Source organism: Peromyscus californicus, unplaced genomic scaffold (assembly GCF_007827085.1).
Source record: "Peromyscus californicus insignis strain IS unplaced genomic scaffold, ASM782708v3 Scaffold_18__1_contigs__length_77618521, whole genome shotgun sequence".
Lineage (NCBI taxonomy): Eukaryota > Metazoa > Chordata > Mammalia > Rodentia > Cricetidae > Peromyscus > Peromyscus californicus.
Window position 1 is genome coordinate 30,661,152 of NW_026294480.1, and position 17,882 is coordinate 30,679,033.

A 17,882-nucleotide genomic window follows, 5' to 3' on the forward strand; every position below is an offset into this window, starting at 1 on the left:
GTTCTTAACTCCAGAAGTAAATAAATTCTATCAGTAATGGCTGGCACATATTTATAGCATGATGCCAGAGAGGATGCTAAGGTGTATTTCATGCCATCCTCATGGCAGTACCCTTATCTAGGTCACTGTATTATTCACATTTTACAGATGGGAAAACTGAGACATACATATATTAAGGATCAGCTAGTAAGCAGCAGAGCTCTGATGGGAACTTGGTTCTATCAAACTCCAGAGATTATGCTGGCTTTGTGCGTGCTGTTTCATTGATTAAAAGTCTAAATGAAGACCAGCCTTCTCAGCAAGGCCCTCAGAAGGACATGTGAAGGTTCAGCACATTGACACAGATGTAGTTTATAAAGACTGTGAATGTCTGTGAGTGTAGTCATCACGGGTGCTCCCACGGTAATTCATGCCGTCAGTCACCCTATAAAACTTGTACTTGTTTACTCGTGAACAGATTGCAAAGAGATGGAATCTCTGCTCTCCTGACCTCTAGGGATGAGACTGCCAAGGGGGAGGCTTGTTTAGGGAACATCTGGAAAATGAAATTCTTGCCAATGAACTCTCCCATGTGGGGTCTTTTCATCCTGGTCAAGGCCAAGCAGGCAGAAGTAGATGGTCTCTAAGCAGTGCTTATAGCTGGCCCTAAAGATGATCTACTTGTTTTTACTGGCAGATGCTTACAGTTGGTGACGTTATGGTCTGAAAGCAGGACCACTTTCAGATAGGAAATGTTAACTCACTTTTATGAGCACTGCTCTCAGTGTGAAAATGGTGTTAGCTCCCGGTGGCCAGCTAGCCTCTTTTCCCTGTGGTATTTCTGAATTGTCGCTTTTCTTATTTTTAATCATTAAAGGCCAGATTTTGACAAGAGCTGGACCATAATCCAAGAGCGGCTGCAGATGGACTCCATGGTTATCAAAGGCCTTGATCCAGACACCAACTACCGGTTTGCTGTGAGAGCCATGAATGCCTATGGCTTCAGCCCACGCAGCCGGCCCAGCAACACCATCCGAACCCTGGGTGAGTGCTGTACCTGTCCTGAGGAACATGAGTAGCCATGCCGCTGTGGTTGCCTCTCAGAGCCTCACTTGACTGGGGCTCCTTAGTACCCAACAGACGAACAGCCTGGGATGGGGCTCTCCTCAGGCTTCCTCCTGCAGTTTTCCCAGACCTTTGAAGGTTCGACTCTCCACAGGGACACAGACTATTTCTGTTCCTAGGCAGTCATGGAAGGTTTATTTTTGCATCGTCCTTGGGGAGTTTCTGGTCAGTTTTTGTTCACAGTCACGGACTAGATCACATAGCAAATGAGATGTGCGGTTCCCCCCTGCCTCTCATCTTTTGAGAAGGTGAGCTCATCTTGGAACCCTGGGGGGTAAAACTAAGACCTCACCCCCAGACTCTTCGGGTTAGTGATTGCCTGCCAAATCAAGGACTTTCAGTTGAGTGTGGCGGACCCCTGCAATCTCATCTCTTGGGAGGCTGAAGCAGGAGGATCAGGGTTCATTCAAAGCCAGCCCAGGCTACTTACAAAGAGCCTGTCATAAAAACAAACAAACATAAACAAAACACAAGGACCTTCAAGTCACATTAGTCCCTCTAAGTGGTGGTCAACAAGTCTCAAAACAGATGTTGGCATGCTAACACATAACTTCAGGGAGTAGTTGACTTTGTAAGTTCTCATGGTACCTCCTGGGATCTGGAGGAAGCTTGGAGCAATGCTGAGCAAATAAACGGAGGATTTTCTTCAAAGTCAGATCATGTCTCTGGTCTGGGGTTCAGCAAGCTGTCACATGATGTCAAAAGCTGTACTTCCATTAGAAGGGTTCCAGGAAGCTTGCCAAGCCTGGCCCAGGCCAGCATCAAAGTCTTTTGTGCTTTGGAAGTGGGGTCACATTTACATAAACCTAGAACCATGGGTAGTGAGGTCTCAGAAGGGAGATACAAGCATATTTTTCTTTGAAAGCTCTGTGTCTTTGCAGTGCAGCCTGTGAATTCTTCCAGAAGAGCCCTGCAGCTGCTGCAGGCCCTGTTTACCCAAGAGGGGGGCTCTAAAAGGGAAGCCTACCCTGGGTAGCTGGTTTCCCATTGGCTTGCACAAAGCCCTATTCTTGTTGTTAGGATCTGAATAAGTTTTCCCTGCCCCCTCTCCTCATAAAACATCCACATAGCTGCCTTCCAAGGCTAATGCTAGTTCCGGGAAGAGATCCAATAGGGTCCACAAGTCCTGGGGATTCGTGTTCTTCTAAACAGAGTGTTTATCCTGCAACCTCCGATGCTGGGTTTCCATTCTTCAAGTTGAATTGTTGGAGTGTGCAGGGAGGCCTCACCCTTAAATCTACCCCCTATCTTCCTATTTCCCAATCACACAACAACTACAGGGGGGTAGTAATTGTTTCCCCCTCCTCAGAATGGAGAAGCTACCCAAGCAGGCTCTTAAAATGAAGGCACTTCTTTCCACAAGCCATGCTAGCCACTTTACTTCAAGGGCAGGCCTCCTTCCATTCTTGCTCAATCTTTTGTCTTCTGTCATCCTCAATGAGCCAAAGTACAGGTAACGGGAGCTAGGGGATCACTGTACTTCCAAGTACATAGGCTGTCTTTGTGTGTGCACCCTGGCACTTGGTATGTAAGCTCCCTGTGCTTAGCACGAGGCTCTTCTGCTCCATCTGTCCATCTGTGCTCAGTGTCCCCTACTCCACAGAGTGAAGAAAAAAGAGACATGGTGTGTGTGGCTCAGGCTGACCTTGACCTTGGATGTGGGAGTGGACAGATAGCTTAAGGAACAGATAGGTGAGTGGGTAGGGCACCCCTTGAGGATTTTCTTTCCTTAAATGAATTACTGATGCGGTCTTTGAGATTCTGATCGTTTTTGCCTCCATTTCTTGATCCTATTTTGAATGGAAAAGGTGAGAAATGCAAACAAAGAAAAAAAGGTGGGAGGTGCAAAAATACTTTACACATATGAAACATTACAGTCTATTTTTGACTTTCAGGGAAAGTAAAATTTTATAATTTCATAGTAATTGTGTGTGAAGAAGGATGACAAAACCAAGCCAACCAACCAACCAACCAACCAAACAAACAATAAAACAAAAAATCCCAAACCTCAGTGAAGTTTTCTTTATGAGAGTTTTTGTTGTTATTTGGGATGTTTGTTTTGGTTTGGTTTTGAGACCTGATTTCAAATAGTTTGGGCTAGCCTCCAGTTCCCTAGGTAGCTAAGGATGACGTGGAACTTGGGGTCCCCTTCCTGAGTTGCAGGCGTATCCTACCGTGCCCAGTTTATGCCCAGCTGGATATTAAACCCAGGGCTTCATTCACACAAAGCAAGTGGTGTAGCAACTGAGGGTTGTTCCCAGCCCATTATTTTTAACAAATATTCTTAAATAATTAGAAATCTGCTTCTGCATATGTATGATTGCTCAAATTAGGATCACAGGAGTAGACGTCGTTAGATGAGCTGTCGCACGGAAGTCTAAGAATGTGCTGTAAGTGATGCTTCGGTTGTTTGTCTCGTGGCTGCACTAATGTCCTAGAAAACCCTCTCTTCTTGTACATTTTTGGTCTTAATTTGGTATTGGTTTTAAACTATATTGCTTCCAAACGCATTTTTTTTTCCCATACGAAAGCCACATACTTACCAGCTGGCATTAGCTGAGTCTTAATGAATTTGAAGTATTAAGACTGGCACTGGAAAGCCTGCTGCGAGCCAAGTCTTGTGCTGCCCACTTGACTTGTGTGAAATCCACTCTTTCCTCCCGGAAACCCACCCACTTCTTATAGATGGAGGAAAACAGCATCTCGAAAGACTGCACGTTTTCTCAAGACTGATAACTAGGAAGGCAGGATTCGAAGTTGGGTTTGCTGACTGCTGCTTCATTGAGTCCGATTCAAATGAATGGAGTCTTTTTGTCAGCACAGGAGGGTTAAGGTCAATGATTCAATGCAGTGGGGGTCTGTGTAGAATCTGAGGGCTAGGGAGGTGCTGGGAGCGCAGAATCCAGCTTCCAACATTGGTGTTTCTTTCCTTTTTTCCTTTCTTTATAAAACAGAAATGTTTCTTTATTGCAAATCTCTTTCTCTGTACCCCTTGTAGTCATATTTACAGTCTGTGTTCCAGTTCCAATACCTGATAGTCACTTCTCTGTTCATCACGCATCTCTTGTCTTCCAGTTTCTTATCTTGAGAATGTCGTATAAGTACAGTTGTACAGTGTAGAATTGGGATGTCTTAGCTGCTCTTGGGTCTGGCAGACAGTGATGGGAGGCTAGGGCCCCGCCTCTGCTCAGCCAAAGTGAAGCCAGCATGGTTTGGGTGGTACCTTAACAGACATATGCCTCATCGGCCTCAGCCTCGTTCCAACACAAAATGGAATGGGAAGAAAAAAAAATAATTACAACTCTAAGTATCTTGAGAAATAGGGTTCTTTTGGTCACTCTAAATGACAACACACTATCCTGCATTTACCTCAGGCCTCTCACAGGAGGCTCCTCACAATTCACTTCCCATGTTGTTTCCATGAGAAAATGGGAAATTAAAACATAAATTAATAAATAAAAATTTAAAAAACTAAAATCCTCTTCTCTGACTTCTTATCCCCATCCTGCTATATTTTTTTTAATCCCAGAAGGGAAACACCAACAGCATTATAATTTACGTTTGATCTCGTAAATGACTAGTTGATGTGACAAGCTGGGGGTCTTGTAGGATGTGCACCCAACCCATCTGTTGGTGACTAACCCACTAAGCTCCATTCTTAGCTCAGCCAGGAAGCATGGGGCAGGAAAGAAAGGACATGAAGGTAAACAGGGCAGAAATAAAGTGCATGTATTCATTATTTTCTTCATAGACAAGATTTAAGTAAAACTAATACATGTATAATCAATCCCGAGGTTATGCAACTTCCCCTGAGGAATGGACTATGACCTTCCCACCCCAAATCATTTAATCTCTAATGTTCCATCCTTGTAGGACAGTCACAGAGAGAATCAATAAATTCTTTACTGAAGAAGATCTGGGGTCCTCAGGGCAGTCCCCCATAGATGTATTCTTTTTACTCCCGCCAATAGTCATGTTCTTCCCACTGCCTCAGGCCTTTGGGACCTGCTGTTTCCTCTGCGTGGATCTTTCTGTGGCTGTGGCAGCTTTCTCTATTCTGCTTTTAGGCTTCTGTTGTCCCCATGCCCCTGCCTCATTTCCTCTCTAGCAATGTCACGGTCTGGAACTATTGTATACATTTCATTATGTGTTTCTCCCCTGACAATAAGCTCCTTGTTGGGGCTGGAGAGCCTCAGTTGATGCTGACTCCCCACTCTACCCCCTCTCCACCATGTCAGCACTCAACAAATGCTATTGAGCTCATGTGTGAGTGTGGCTTACCCAGCCAAGAGGCTGTTTTGGAGGTTGAACTGTACAGCTGATGTCAAAGCAGGGGCAGGCAAGGGTGATCTAGAAAACCACACAGGTCCAAAGTGGGCCACCCAATGGCAAAGTCCTGAGGCAAAAACATTGAAACCTCTAGAACTGCAGTATAACATAAATAAGGAAAAAGTAAAGAGGATAAAAGAAGGGAGGAGAGAGGGAATGGATGGTGAAAGCAGCCCCAGTAAATTTAAATTCGAGGCACTAGGGATGGAAAAGAAGCCTTGCTGATGGGACGGGAGGAGGAATATTTATATCCCATTCCAAACCAAGCCCTCAATTCTCCCCTCTGCTCTTCCTTAACCATCAGAACAAGCTCTAATGTTTCTCTATCACCTTTGCTTCTGGTCCTAACAAGTCTCACCGTGGTCTCAGATCTTCAAAGACTTTGTAGAAATGCTTTGTTTGGGTTTTTGCCATCTCCCCAACCCAAGCTTTTCTACAGTTTTAGACCTTCCTCTTCCAATGATCTGAGACAGAGCCACATGGTTCCAATTAGTCAGATTTCTACAGCAAGGGCTTCCCACATCCTGCCCATCCTTCCCGGTGTCTGGTGATGTCTGTTTCTATCTTTGATGGCTCAGTGTGTGTGTGTGTGTGTGTGTGTGTGTGTGTGTGTGTGTGTGTGTGTGTGTGTGTGTGTGTGACTCTGGCTTTTGCTCACTTTTGCTCTGAGACTGGAACCCTTACTTTTACCTTTCCAACTATCTCCACAGCAACCGGCTTCAGGATGCTAAGGATCCCAGGTACATGGTACATATATGACCACAGAACAGATTTGCCTATCCCCAGTCTCAAGAGTTTTCTGTTTGGTAGCAATGTCTCAAATGGACTGCAGCAAGAGTGCAAACAGTAAGCACATGGAGACAGGGGTGAGCATGTTCTAAGGATCAGTAGAAATCAATCAGAAACTATTCTGAAATCCATGGCATCACCTTCCAGAATCCCCATAGCCTGATGCATATGAAAAATCCTTACCAATCTTGGGCTTTTAACTGTGTCTCAAGTCGTGGTCCTTTAGGAAAAAAGCAAAATCTGGTAGATAACTCTGGTCTTGAGGGATCTGTAGACTCTCGTGGTCTCATACATTCCCTTGTCTTCAGTTTCCTTGTCTCTATGCTCAGTAGATACAGTAATGGCTGGTGAAGGTAGTTATTTCTAATTCTCTGGATGGTCTTGGGGAAATGCACATGGAATGGAGATTATGCCTCCTGCACATTCTTCAGGGGATGGAAAATTTAAATGGTTAATGGTTGTTTCCTCCATGCATCATTCCTGAAGGGTATAGAAAGTGTTGGAAAGAACCTCCAGTGAGTCTAGTAGCTTTTCCTTTATGACTCCATATCCTGAGATCTAGCTATGGAGCATGAAGTCAACATCAGGGATCCAGGGCTCAGAAACCCAAGTCCAAGAGCAAAAAAAAAAAAAAAAAAAATCCTCGATCAAGAAGTAGAGGAATGGAAGAAGTTGTATGAGTTAGGAACATTGGCATCCTTAGGGTGGGTTTTGGTGGGTATGGGCATGGGGACTCTCCTTTATCCTCTAAAGTTTCCATAGTTGAGTCTATGAGATAAATGGACAGCAGACACGATAATAGGAGAAAAGGTCTGCAGACTTACCACCTCCACGGGGTTACCAGCAAAAAGAAGTGACCCGTAAACCCAGTAAGATCAATAAGCCAGTATACCCTTTGTGTGATAGGAGAGTTAATCTTCATCGGTTATGGAGTTCCCTGGAGAGGGGTACCTGATGAGGTCCTTCTGGAAAAAGCATTCAGGGAGAGTGACCTTTCTGCTTTGATGTCCTTCAGGAGTCTTCAGGTGAAAGTGAAGTGAGAGGCACATCTAGGTTGTCATCCCCTGAAAGTCTTCCAGGTCTAAGAAACTTCAATTAAGGACAGCAGACAGCTCAAAGTGCATGGGTACACAGCACTGTGCGCGTTGAAAATAATAAAATCCCGTGCCTCCATACCATACTGCAGCTTTAGGCTCCTGGTCATATTGGTGCAAATGCTAAAGAGGTTGAAGCAGGAGTTCAAGGCCAGCCTAGGCTGCAGCTGGGGACAGAGCTTAGTTGGGAGAGTTCTGAGTAGCATATACAAAGTCCTGAGTTTGATGCCCTGTAATGTGAATTGCTAAACAGTTTCATTAATAAAAAACCTGGAGTCAGATATTGGGGTGAAAGCTGAAAGATCAGAGGAATAGAACAAGCCAGCCACAAGTTCTTACTGCTAGGAAATCCTCAGCCTAAGAGAGCTGCTTCCTGGATACTCACACCTATATATGTCTGTGCTCTGCCACCTTACTTCCTCTCTCCGCCCAGCTACATCACTTCCTCTTTCTGCCCAGCTCTATCACTTTCTGTCTGTCTGTACAGACCTGCAGCCCTCTATAATTAACTAGTGCTGGGATTAATGGTATGTGCCGCCACATCTGGTTCTATTCCCAGTATGGTCATGAACTTGGAGATCCGGATGAATCTCTGCCTTCTGAATGCTAGGATTAAAGGCATGTGCTACCACTGCCTGACCTCTATGTTTAATATAGTGGCTGGCTTTGTCCTCTGATCCCCAGGCAAGCTTTATTTGTGAGAGCACAAATAAAATATCACCACAATTCCCAGGAACCACATTAATGGTGTGATGGCACATGCTTGTAATCCCAGCATTTAGGAGGTAGAGGCATGAGGATTAGAAGTTGAAGGTCATCCTTCCTCCATAAGGATTTCTAGGGCAACCTAGGCAAGAGATCCTGTCTCAAAAAACAAAAACAAAACAAAACAAAAGTCCTCCAGGAGAATTAAAACCTAACAGAGCACAGAATGGTACTGTTGTAACTCTAGTTTTTGTTGTTGTTGGTTTTTTTTAATCTCTTCAAAGTCAACCAGGAACTCAGACAAGGATCAGTACATTTTTCTATGAAGGTCAATTTAGTAAATATTTTAGGATTTAGACTTAGTTATTGCTGAAGAAAGATATATATATATATTATATATGTGTATGTGAATATATACATACATATGATAAATAATATGCATGAGTGTGCTCCAATAAAAGTTAATTTATGGATACTGAAATCTAAATTTCTTATGATGTTTGTGTATCATCAAAAATTTATTATTTAAAAAAAATTTCCCTTCTATCTAAAAATGCCAAAACTCTTGTCAGTCCATAAACAAGAGAGGTGATGTGTCCTTGTCCTGGACTAATTTGTTGAGCTCCGCACTGTGGTTCTGGGATTTATCCTCCAAAGTTTCATAGTCTCTGGGAAATTTGGGAAGCTCCTTTTTTAAAAGTAGCAATTGTGTGGAGCTTGGAAGGAGCCAATTAGCACATACAAATGGAATTGTTCCCCTGACAGAGCTCTGCAATTTAATTTTTGAAGAATATTTCTAAATAAGAGCCCCGAGAACCTCAACCCAACAGCAGAGGAGAGGGTTTGCACTGCCTGGTTTGAAAAAGAAAGAGAAATGGGGTGGTGGGGGGAGTTGTTCTGCTGGGCTTTTCTCCAGGATGCAGGGCAGGCCTGTAAATTAGAGCTCCATGGATTTGTAAATCTTTAGAATGGAAGATGGAAGCCGAGACTGGAGAAGGAACAAATCACTGGTTTCACTCCTGGTGCAGATGAACCTGCATTTTAAGTGTGTATCTTCGCATAAACATAACTGCAAATGTGATTTTACATTCAGGGTGCCTGCTGCAGTAATCGCCCTATTGATTTGCTAATGCCTGGATTCATGTAAATCTGAATTACGCCCATTTGCACAACTTTATTGGCTTTGAAGGGAATGATTCACTTTGCTGTTTAAATACCTGATACCTATTAATTGCTCTTTGGAGGCTTTTGTGCACGCTATCATACATTTATTTATAATCAGTGCACCAATATTTTACCCTCTAGCTAGAAAGAGAAGACAAACTAAAGCAAATGATAAGAAAATATGATTTCCCAAAGCCGAAGCGTTCTCCACGCTCCAGCTTTAACCATAACACAGTTTCCTGTTGGGATCATGTTGATATGGGAAATGTGGGGTGTCTTTGTGTTCCAGGGGGGCATTCCGCTCCCCTTGGGCTGACTTCAGCTTTGGAGTTAAGACACTGAATGCTCACTGTCACACAGACTTCCACTGAGTCAGTGATCTCCTAGTTCCTGTCTTGCAAACTAAAAGTGGGAAATATGTGAACCACAGAGGATGAGTTTTAGAAATAAATTCATTAGATTCATGGGCAAGAGCTTAAGAGAAAGAAGGAAGGCGCAGCTCCCATATAGCAGGGGCTGGGGCGGGGGGGGGGGGGGGCGGGGGCAGTTCAGGGATGCTATCTATCAATCTCCCTATCAGACTGCTAGTCTAGAGGCCTTTTAAAGGGCTTCTGGCAGAAACTGACAATGGAATAGGGAGATGTCTGCATGTCTTAGTTAATGTCCCGTTGCTGTGAAGAGACACTATGACCACAGCAACTTTTCTAAAGGAAAGCATTTAACTGGGGCTGGCTTATGTGTCAGAGGATTAGTCCATTATCATCATGGCAGGAAGCATGGTGGCACACAGGCAGACGTGGTGCTGGAGAGGTAGCTGAGAGTTTCTACATCTGATCTACAGGCAGCAGGAAGAGAGAGTGAGGCACTGGGCCTGGCTTCAGCTTCTGAAGCCTCAAAGCCCACCTCCAGTGACACACTTCCTCCAACAAGGCAACACCTCCTAGCAGTGCCACTCTCTAGTGACCAAGCATTCAGATATATGAGTCTATGGGGGCCATTCCTACACAGACCACGACACTGGGTGCCTCCTCTCAGTGTCCGTCACTTTGTCACATTTTGACTTTAGGCAGAGATTGCATTTAGGAGAAGAGCCAATAGGGAGCAGGAAGCAGAATTCTCTTTGGCATTTCTGGCCTCCATCAAGGTCATTGTCAGAGCAGCTACTCTGGGGTCCCTGCCCTGCCTGAGCAGTGTCTATCTCATATTCATGTCAGTCACTTCTGAGCATCTGAGTTCCAGTTCCACTTAGGTTCCTTGATGAGCAACCAGGACCACCAATATGGTTCTATGACCGATGTCAGAGTCTGGTGGGCACCTGCCGGGATTTCCAAGGTTCTTGTGTAGATTGGACAGGGACATGTAGAGAATGGTAGAAGTAGGCACAGTTTATGGAGGAAGAGTGCATTTCTAGTGGAGAAAGTGTGCCAGAACTGAGCGGGAAAGCTCAATGGAACCCACAGCATCCATAATTGGGACTTTCATGGGATATTTGTATGCAGTGAGCTATTTTAAATGTATGCTTTATCTGCTGCATGGCAGCCACAGTAGGGATCGGCTTCTAGTCTCACTGCTAGGTAGTTTCTTTGGCATTACTGGTTTGGGTTGCCTGCTCCAGCCACAGTTTAACACAGCCTAGAGGTATATAGAACAAGCTTGACATAGTGACAGACATGTGGGAGGGGCACAATATGTGTGATGGACCTTGTCTGATGATTAACTGAATTCTAAACAAATAGTTACACACACCTTAGGTGTCACCGGACTCCTAAGCAGGAAATAGAGAGAGAGGCAGTTGAGTAATTTGAAGCAAGCTTAAAGAAGAGTTTGTTGGCAAAAGCTTGCACGGCAATAAGAAAGCCAAGAGGGAACACTTGCTGGCATCGGGACAGGTAGGAAGAGACATGTTGCAAGAGCCATGGCTTCCATGTACAACATGTGAGAACGGCATATATGGCTCACAGGTAGGAATTATGGGAAATAAATACCCTCTTCCTCTTTCCTTCTTCTGCTAGTGATCCCTGATAGCAGAATACATCAGCAAGCCAGGCATGCTAGCCTCCCAGGGCACAGGGCACAGTGGAACAGGGTCTGGGGACAGAGAGAAGAACCCACCACCAAAAGGAACAGTATAATCAAATAGAATACAGATTGGTGCCTGTTATATTGGGTACAAAGTGTGTGTGTGTGTGTGTGTGTGTGTGTGTATGTGTGTGTGTGTGTGTGTGTGTGTGTGTGTGTGTGTGTGTGTGTTAGGGCAGAGATGTGTCATCTATCTGTGTATTTAGCATGTTGTCCTGCACATAGGCAGTGATGAACAGTCAGGCCTCTGTGTACTGAGGTTTTATACTCCCAGAGCTGGAGAGGGATGGCCTCTGCCTTGTACACAAGGAAACAGGTCTGTAAATGCCGCAGCCTTCTCAAGGTCACTCCCTGGCAGATCTGCACGGAAACCAGCTGGCGATTGCTTTTCACAGTAGATCCCTTAGTCGGTGGGATTCTCTTCTTAAGGACTGGCCCCAGGGTGTTCAGGGAAGAAGACCCATCATGGCTCTGGAAAGGATGGTTCAAGGGAGTACCTAAATAGGCCGGGATGGTTGGCAAGGCCTGACTAGGGTCTTGAGGCCACTGGAAGCCACTGAACTTGCCTGTTTCTTGGGGAGACATGAGGATTCTAGGAGGCACTGGACCAACCAAATGCAAAGTCTTCACTTAGATTTTAGCAAAATCATTTGAATGAGGCTAAGAAAATCAACAAGTTAATCCCAAAACAGAAATAACTTCCATGTTCCTAAATATAAACAAACAGCAGCATTAAATATTTTTTTTTAAATCAAACTGTAAATCCACTCTAGCTTTACTATCTAAGGATAGCTATTAACATTTTAGTATAGAATGTCTGCTAGAATTCTAAATTGAATGATGTGGTCATAAAACATACACTTTTCTTTTTCTACAAAAATACTGAAATATAAAAGAATACAGGCCTGCCTCATTAAGTTAAGAATGATGCCAGGTGGTGGTGGTGCACGCCTTGAATCCCAGCTCTCGGGAGGCAGAGGCAGACAGATCTCTATGAGTTCAAGGCCAGCCTGGTCTACAGAGTGAGTTCCAGGAAAGCTAGAGCTATAACACAGAGAAACCCTCTTGAAAAATCAAAGAGAGAGAGAGAGAGAGAGAGAGAGAGAGAGAGAGAGAGAGAGAGAGAGAGAGAGAGAGATGGAGGGAGGGGGAGAGAAAGGGAGTAAGGGAGGGAGGAAGAAAAGGGAGGGAGGGAGGAAGGAGAGAGACAGACAGAGAGAATGAATGAATGAATGAATGAATGAATGAATGATGGTATATTCCATTATGAAGCTCCACTGTATGTGTCTAAGGAGATCTCTGTTGACGAGTGTTTAGATTGTTTTATAAGTGCAACCAAATCAGATCTCTTGCTGGTGCCTTTGAACACCCCACCTTCTTTTTCTTTTTAATGTTATGTATATGTGTGGTATGCATGCATGTGTGGTACACATGGTATACAGTTCACATGTGTGTGGACATGCAATGTGCTTGCCTATGGAGGTGCAAGGTTGGTGTTGGGGATGGTCTCTAAACAGTCTTCAATCTTATTCTTTGGGGCAGACTCTCTCAAGGAAACCCAGGTCTCATCAATAGGACTAGTCTTGTTAGCCAGTTTACTCTAGGGATCCCCTGTCATCTCCTTCCCAGGTTAGAATTATAGACAGGCTGCCACACCCACTCATCATTTTACCTGGTCTCTGGGAGACCAAACTTGGGCTCCTCGCTTACATAGGAAGTGTTTTAACTGCTGAGGCATCTCCCCAAAACCCTTTTTTCCTCCACAAAGGAAAAATGAAGTCATCCGCTTAAGGATGTGCCGTTAAGTTCAGCTCTACTGCTGGCATTCTTTACGGTGGCCCCGTCACTGTGACCTCAGCTAAAGCACCCATGGGAGAGGAGATAATATAAAGTGAGAGTCTCTCTTTAGCTATCTGTTTATCACATTTTTTTCACTTGCAAAGTTAGTGTGTTTAACAGTTATGTAAGAATCTGAGCTTGAAGCAGAGATACAAAAAGCTGGCCCTGAATGCCTATCAAAGGAATGGACCTACAGAGGAGGAAGTCCTCCAGGCTAGGAATGACGGGTGATCTTAGCATCCCTCAAGACACCGAGGCTCTTTTCTCTTTTAAAAATGAGTGAGTTGTCCCTTCCAGATAATCTGGAGGATTAAAAGCCATCTCTGCACAACTTGGTAAAAGGGAAGAGTCAAGATGAAGAAAAAAGATGATGACGGGAAAAAGGCAAAAAGAAGAGAACTATGCCTACATGCAGGTTTTCTCTGCAAATAAGCCAAACCACACTACTTCCTCCAGCTGGGGTCAGTGGCAGCCATCAGGGAGGCTGTGTTCGTTCCTGGATACAGGTACCACAAGAATGGCCAGCAGGAGAAAGACTGGCCAGGGGGCAGCAGTGTTCCCAGAAACTTAATACACCATGTCCAGAGAGAGATAGCTGTAGCAGGACAGGCTGTGTAGACGGAGGGAGAAGAGGGTCACCGGAGCCTGAAGCTGAGATTCTCCACAGGGATTCTGGAGTGAATGGCCAAAGGTGGTGTCAGCCCTGCCATGCCACGCATGATTACTGAGCAAGAGAAGTGTGCCGCTGAGGTTTCGCTAATGAGTAGGGCCAGGAAAAGGCCACCCAGACACAAAGGTAACACAGATGGGCAGGCCTTCCATGTCACCTCAGAGCCTCACTCACAGAAAGAACGCTCTCCAGCGTACCAGAAGTGATGTTGAAAACCAGAAGTAAGGTTTCAGACAACAGAATTCTGGGGGAAATAGAAAAATCCCTTTAGCAGAAGGACACACTGACCTGACGTGCTTGGATTATGGAGACTAGCATCTCCCCCCACACCTGCAGAGGGAATTATGGGAGACAACTGAGGAAGCAGGAAGCCTACATCAACCCAGCTAGGAAAAAAAAACATTGACTAGGGTTCTACATTCTATTTCATTTCATCAATTCTTACTATTTTTAATTTATTTTTGCTTTAAAGAAGTTTTGTCCTTTTAATAGTTTAACTGTCTTGTTTCGGCTTGTATCTTACCTGAGCGGGCTGTTGTGACTGTCCTTTTTCTTTAGGATCTGTTCTTAAAATATTTTCTCTGTTTCTCATACCTCTAACCCATGTATTTTTCTTCTCATTTACTTTTTATTTTCCCCTTTCTCATTCCCTCTTACTCAACAATTTAATCATTGATACTTTTATCTTTACAGAACTATAAACTTTATTTTCCCCTAGTCTCTGAATCTCATTGAGGAAGTTAACCGCTATTGCAAGTTAACCCTGGAACTGCCATCAATCTTTGTATCTGTCACTGCAGTCAGCCTCATCCTCAAATAGTACTGCAAAACATAACCCGAGTCCCAAGTCTAAAGACTTACATAAAAATAAAGGGGCTAAAGAGATGGCTCAGTGGTTAAGAGCACTTGCTAGTCTTCCAGAACCTGGGTTCAGTTCCCAGCACCCACATCAGGAAGCTCACCACCAACTATAACTCCAGTTTCAGAGGATGCTCTTCTGACCTCCCTAGATACCCACACCATGTGACCCATGCTCTGCCAGACTTCTTATATAGCCCAGGTCCACATGCTCAGGAATGTTATTGCTCACAGAGGGCTAGGATTTCCTACATCAATTATCAGTTATGAAAATGCCTCACAGATATGGCCACAGGTCTATCTGGTTGAGGCAATTCTACAGTTGAGGTTCCCTCTTCCCAGGCAACAGTAGGTTCATGTTAAGTTGACAACTGAAGCTAACTATGACAGTATTCCACACAGTAAGCCAGCAACCCTAATACTAGTAGTGCAGGAAGAAAATAACTACCATAACTACCAATAATCCCCTCAACCAGATCAACAATAACAATGGCATAGGAAATAGCAAACCCTTTTCAACGAACAGCCTTAAATGCAAATATTTTCAACTCACCGTTAAAAGACACAGATTGGCTGACTCAGTTAAAAAGCAAGATCTGTCCACCTTGGCATGTTCTTTGGTGTTCTTGTTCAACTCATTTGGGACAGCCATGTCGATGTGAATTTATGAGTGTGTTGATGATATTACTAGGAGACACAATCTCACAGCAAACTCTATGACTCTCTGGTAGGAATATATATGTATACATATGTACAAGCAATAACAATGAAAAAAGAGGCCATGAATTTGAAGGAGAGTGGAGAGATGTATATGGAACTGTTTGGTGGGAGGGGAAGGAGAAATGTTGTAAATACATTACAATATCAAAAAAAAGAGAAGAAAAGAAACCACACAAGATCCAACTATCTGCTGTCTTCAAAATCACACCTCACTGGCAAAGATGCCCACAAATGGAGAGTCAAATCATGAAAACCAATTTACCAAGCAAATGGAAACTGGAAACAAACTGGCCATAGCTATTCTGATATCTGATACAGTAGATTTCAAATTAAATCAGTCAGAAGAGATAAAGAAGACTACTACATCTTAATAAGAAACAAATCCTAGGTTTTTGTTTTTCCATAAGAAGCTGAGTATTGTTCTTTTGAGGTCTATGAAGAATTACGTTGGGATTCTGATGGGGATTGATTGAGTGTTTAGATTGCTTTTGATAAGACTGCCATTTTTATTATGTTAGTTCTACCTATCCATGAGCATGGGAGATCTTTCCATTTTCTGATATCTTCTTCAATTTCTTTCTTCAAGGACTTAAAGTTCTTGTCATACAGGTCTTTCACTTGCTTGGTTAGAGTTACCCCAAGATATTTTATATTATTTGTGATTATTGTAAAGGGTGATGTTTCTCTGATTTCTTTCTTGGTCAGTTTATCATTTGTATATAGAAGTGCTACTGATTTTTTGTAGTTAATCTTGTATCCTGCAACATTACTGAAGGTGTTTAACAGCTGTAGGAGTTCCCTGGTAGAATTTTTGAGGTCACTTATGCATACTATCATATCATCTGCAAATAGCAAAAGTTTGACTTCTTCCTTTCCAATTTCTATCCCCTTGATCTCCTTTTGTTGCCTTATTGCTCTTGCTAGACCTTCGAGTACTATATTGAATAGATATGGGGAGAGTGGACAGTCTTGTCTTGTTCCCTATTTTAGTGGAATCGCTTTGAGTTTCTCTCCATTTAATTTGATGTTGGTTGTTGTCTTGCTGTAAACTGCCTTTATTATGTTTAGATATGTCTTTGTATTCCTGATCTCTCCAAGGCCTTTATCATGAAGGGGTGTTGGATTTTGCCAAAGGCTTTTTCAGCATCTAATGAGATGATCATGGTTTTTTTTCTTTCAGTTTGTTTATATGATGGATTACATTGACAGATTTTTGTATATTGAACCATCCCTGCATCTCAGGGATGAAGCCTACTTGGTCATGGTGGATGATTTTTTTTAATGTGTTCTTGGATTTGGTTTGGCAGTATTTTATTGAGTATTTTTGCATCAAAGTTCATGAGGGAGATTGGTCTATAATTCTCTTTCTTTGTTGCATCTTTGTGTGGTTTGGGTGTCAGGGTAACTGTAGCCTCATAGAAAGAGTTTGGCAATGTTCCTTCTGTTTCTAGTGTGTGGAACAATTTGAGGAGTATTGGTATTAGCTGTTCTTTGAAATTCTGGTAGAATTCTGCATCATGATGGGTAAATCTACAGAGACAACTGAACCAAGCTCATAGGAACTCACAAACTTTGGACTGACATCTGTGGAACCTGCATGGGACCAAACTAGGCCCTCTGCATGTGGGAGACAGTTGTGTAGCTTGGTCTGTTTGAGGGGCCTCTGGCAGTGGGATCAGAATCTATCCCTGGTGCATGAGGTGGCTTTCTGGAGCCCATTGTCTATGGTGGAACTTTTTGCTCAACCTTGATGCAGGGGGGAGGGGCTTGTTCCTACCTCAACTGAATGTACCAGGCTTTGCTGACTTCCCATGGGAGTCCTTACCCTTTTGGAGGAGGGGATGGGGGGGTTGGGGGAAGGAGGCTTGCGGAGAGTGGGAAGAGGGATGAGAGGAAGATCTGTGGTTGGTATGTAAAAATGAATAAAAAATTGTTTTAAATGAAAAGAATAAATCAAGGAGATATAATATTTGTTCAACAAATATTGAGGCTCCCAATTTAATAAACACTAAAAGACATGAAAGTCAGATAAGTACTGATACAATAATAGTGGGAGACTTCAGGATCTACTCCAGTCTTTTGAAGGTCTTTCAACTGAAAATCAGTAAAGAAAATTCAGAGTTTAACTACACCATAGATCAACTGGATTTAACAGCTATCCACAAAACACTCTACTCAGTAAATTCAGAGAACACTTTCCTCTCAGTGGTCCATAGAATCTCCTTTAAATTAAATTATAAAGCAAGACTTAATAAGTATAAAGCAATAGAAACAATTTGTGTATTTTTAATCTGATCATAACACTTGAAACAAACAGCAAGAAAAAGTACAGAAACCACAAAGACACTTAATGGTAGAACAATGTATTTTTTGAATGAAGAGTGGGTCACTAAAGAACCAAGGAGAAAACACTTTAATCCATGGAATCAAATGAAAATGAAAATATAACTTACTGAACTTCTGAGATGTAACTGAAGTTATTCTAGGAGAAAAGTGTGTGGCTATAAGTGTTTACATTACAAAGAATTAGA

At 43.2% G+C, this 17,882-nt stretch overlaps 1 protein-coding gene across 3 annotated transcripts in view; it reads left to right on the forward strand.

Annotated features, from left to right (window-relative positions):
* The window catches only part of Egflam (EGF like, fibronectin type III and laminin G domains), a 175,331-nt gene that overhangs the window by 94,055 nt on the left and 63,394 nt on the right, over positions 1-17,882 (forward strand). For 2 of the 3 annotated variants that reach the window (XM_052743187.1, XM_052743188.1), the window contains exon 6: positions 857-1,023. In XM_052743187.1, the coding sequence (XP_052599147.1) occupies positions 857-1,023 (167 nt within the window). The remainder of the gene's footprint in view (positions 1-856; positions 1,024-17,882) is intronic. The other variant, XM_052743190.1, reaches the window with a different exon arrangement.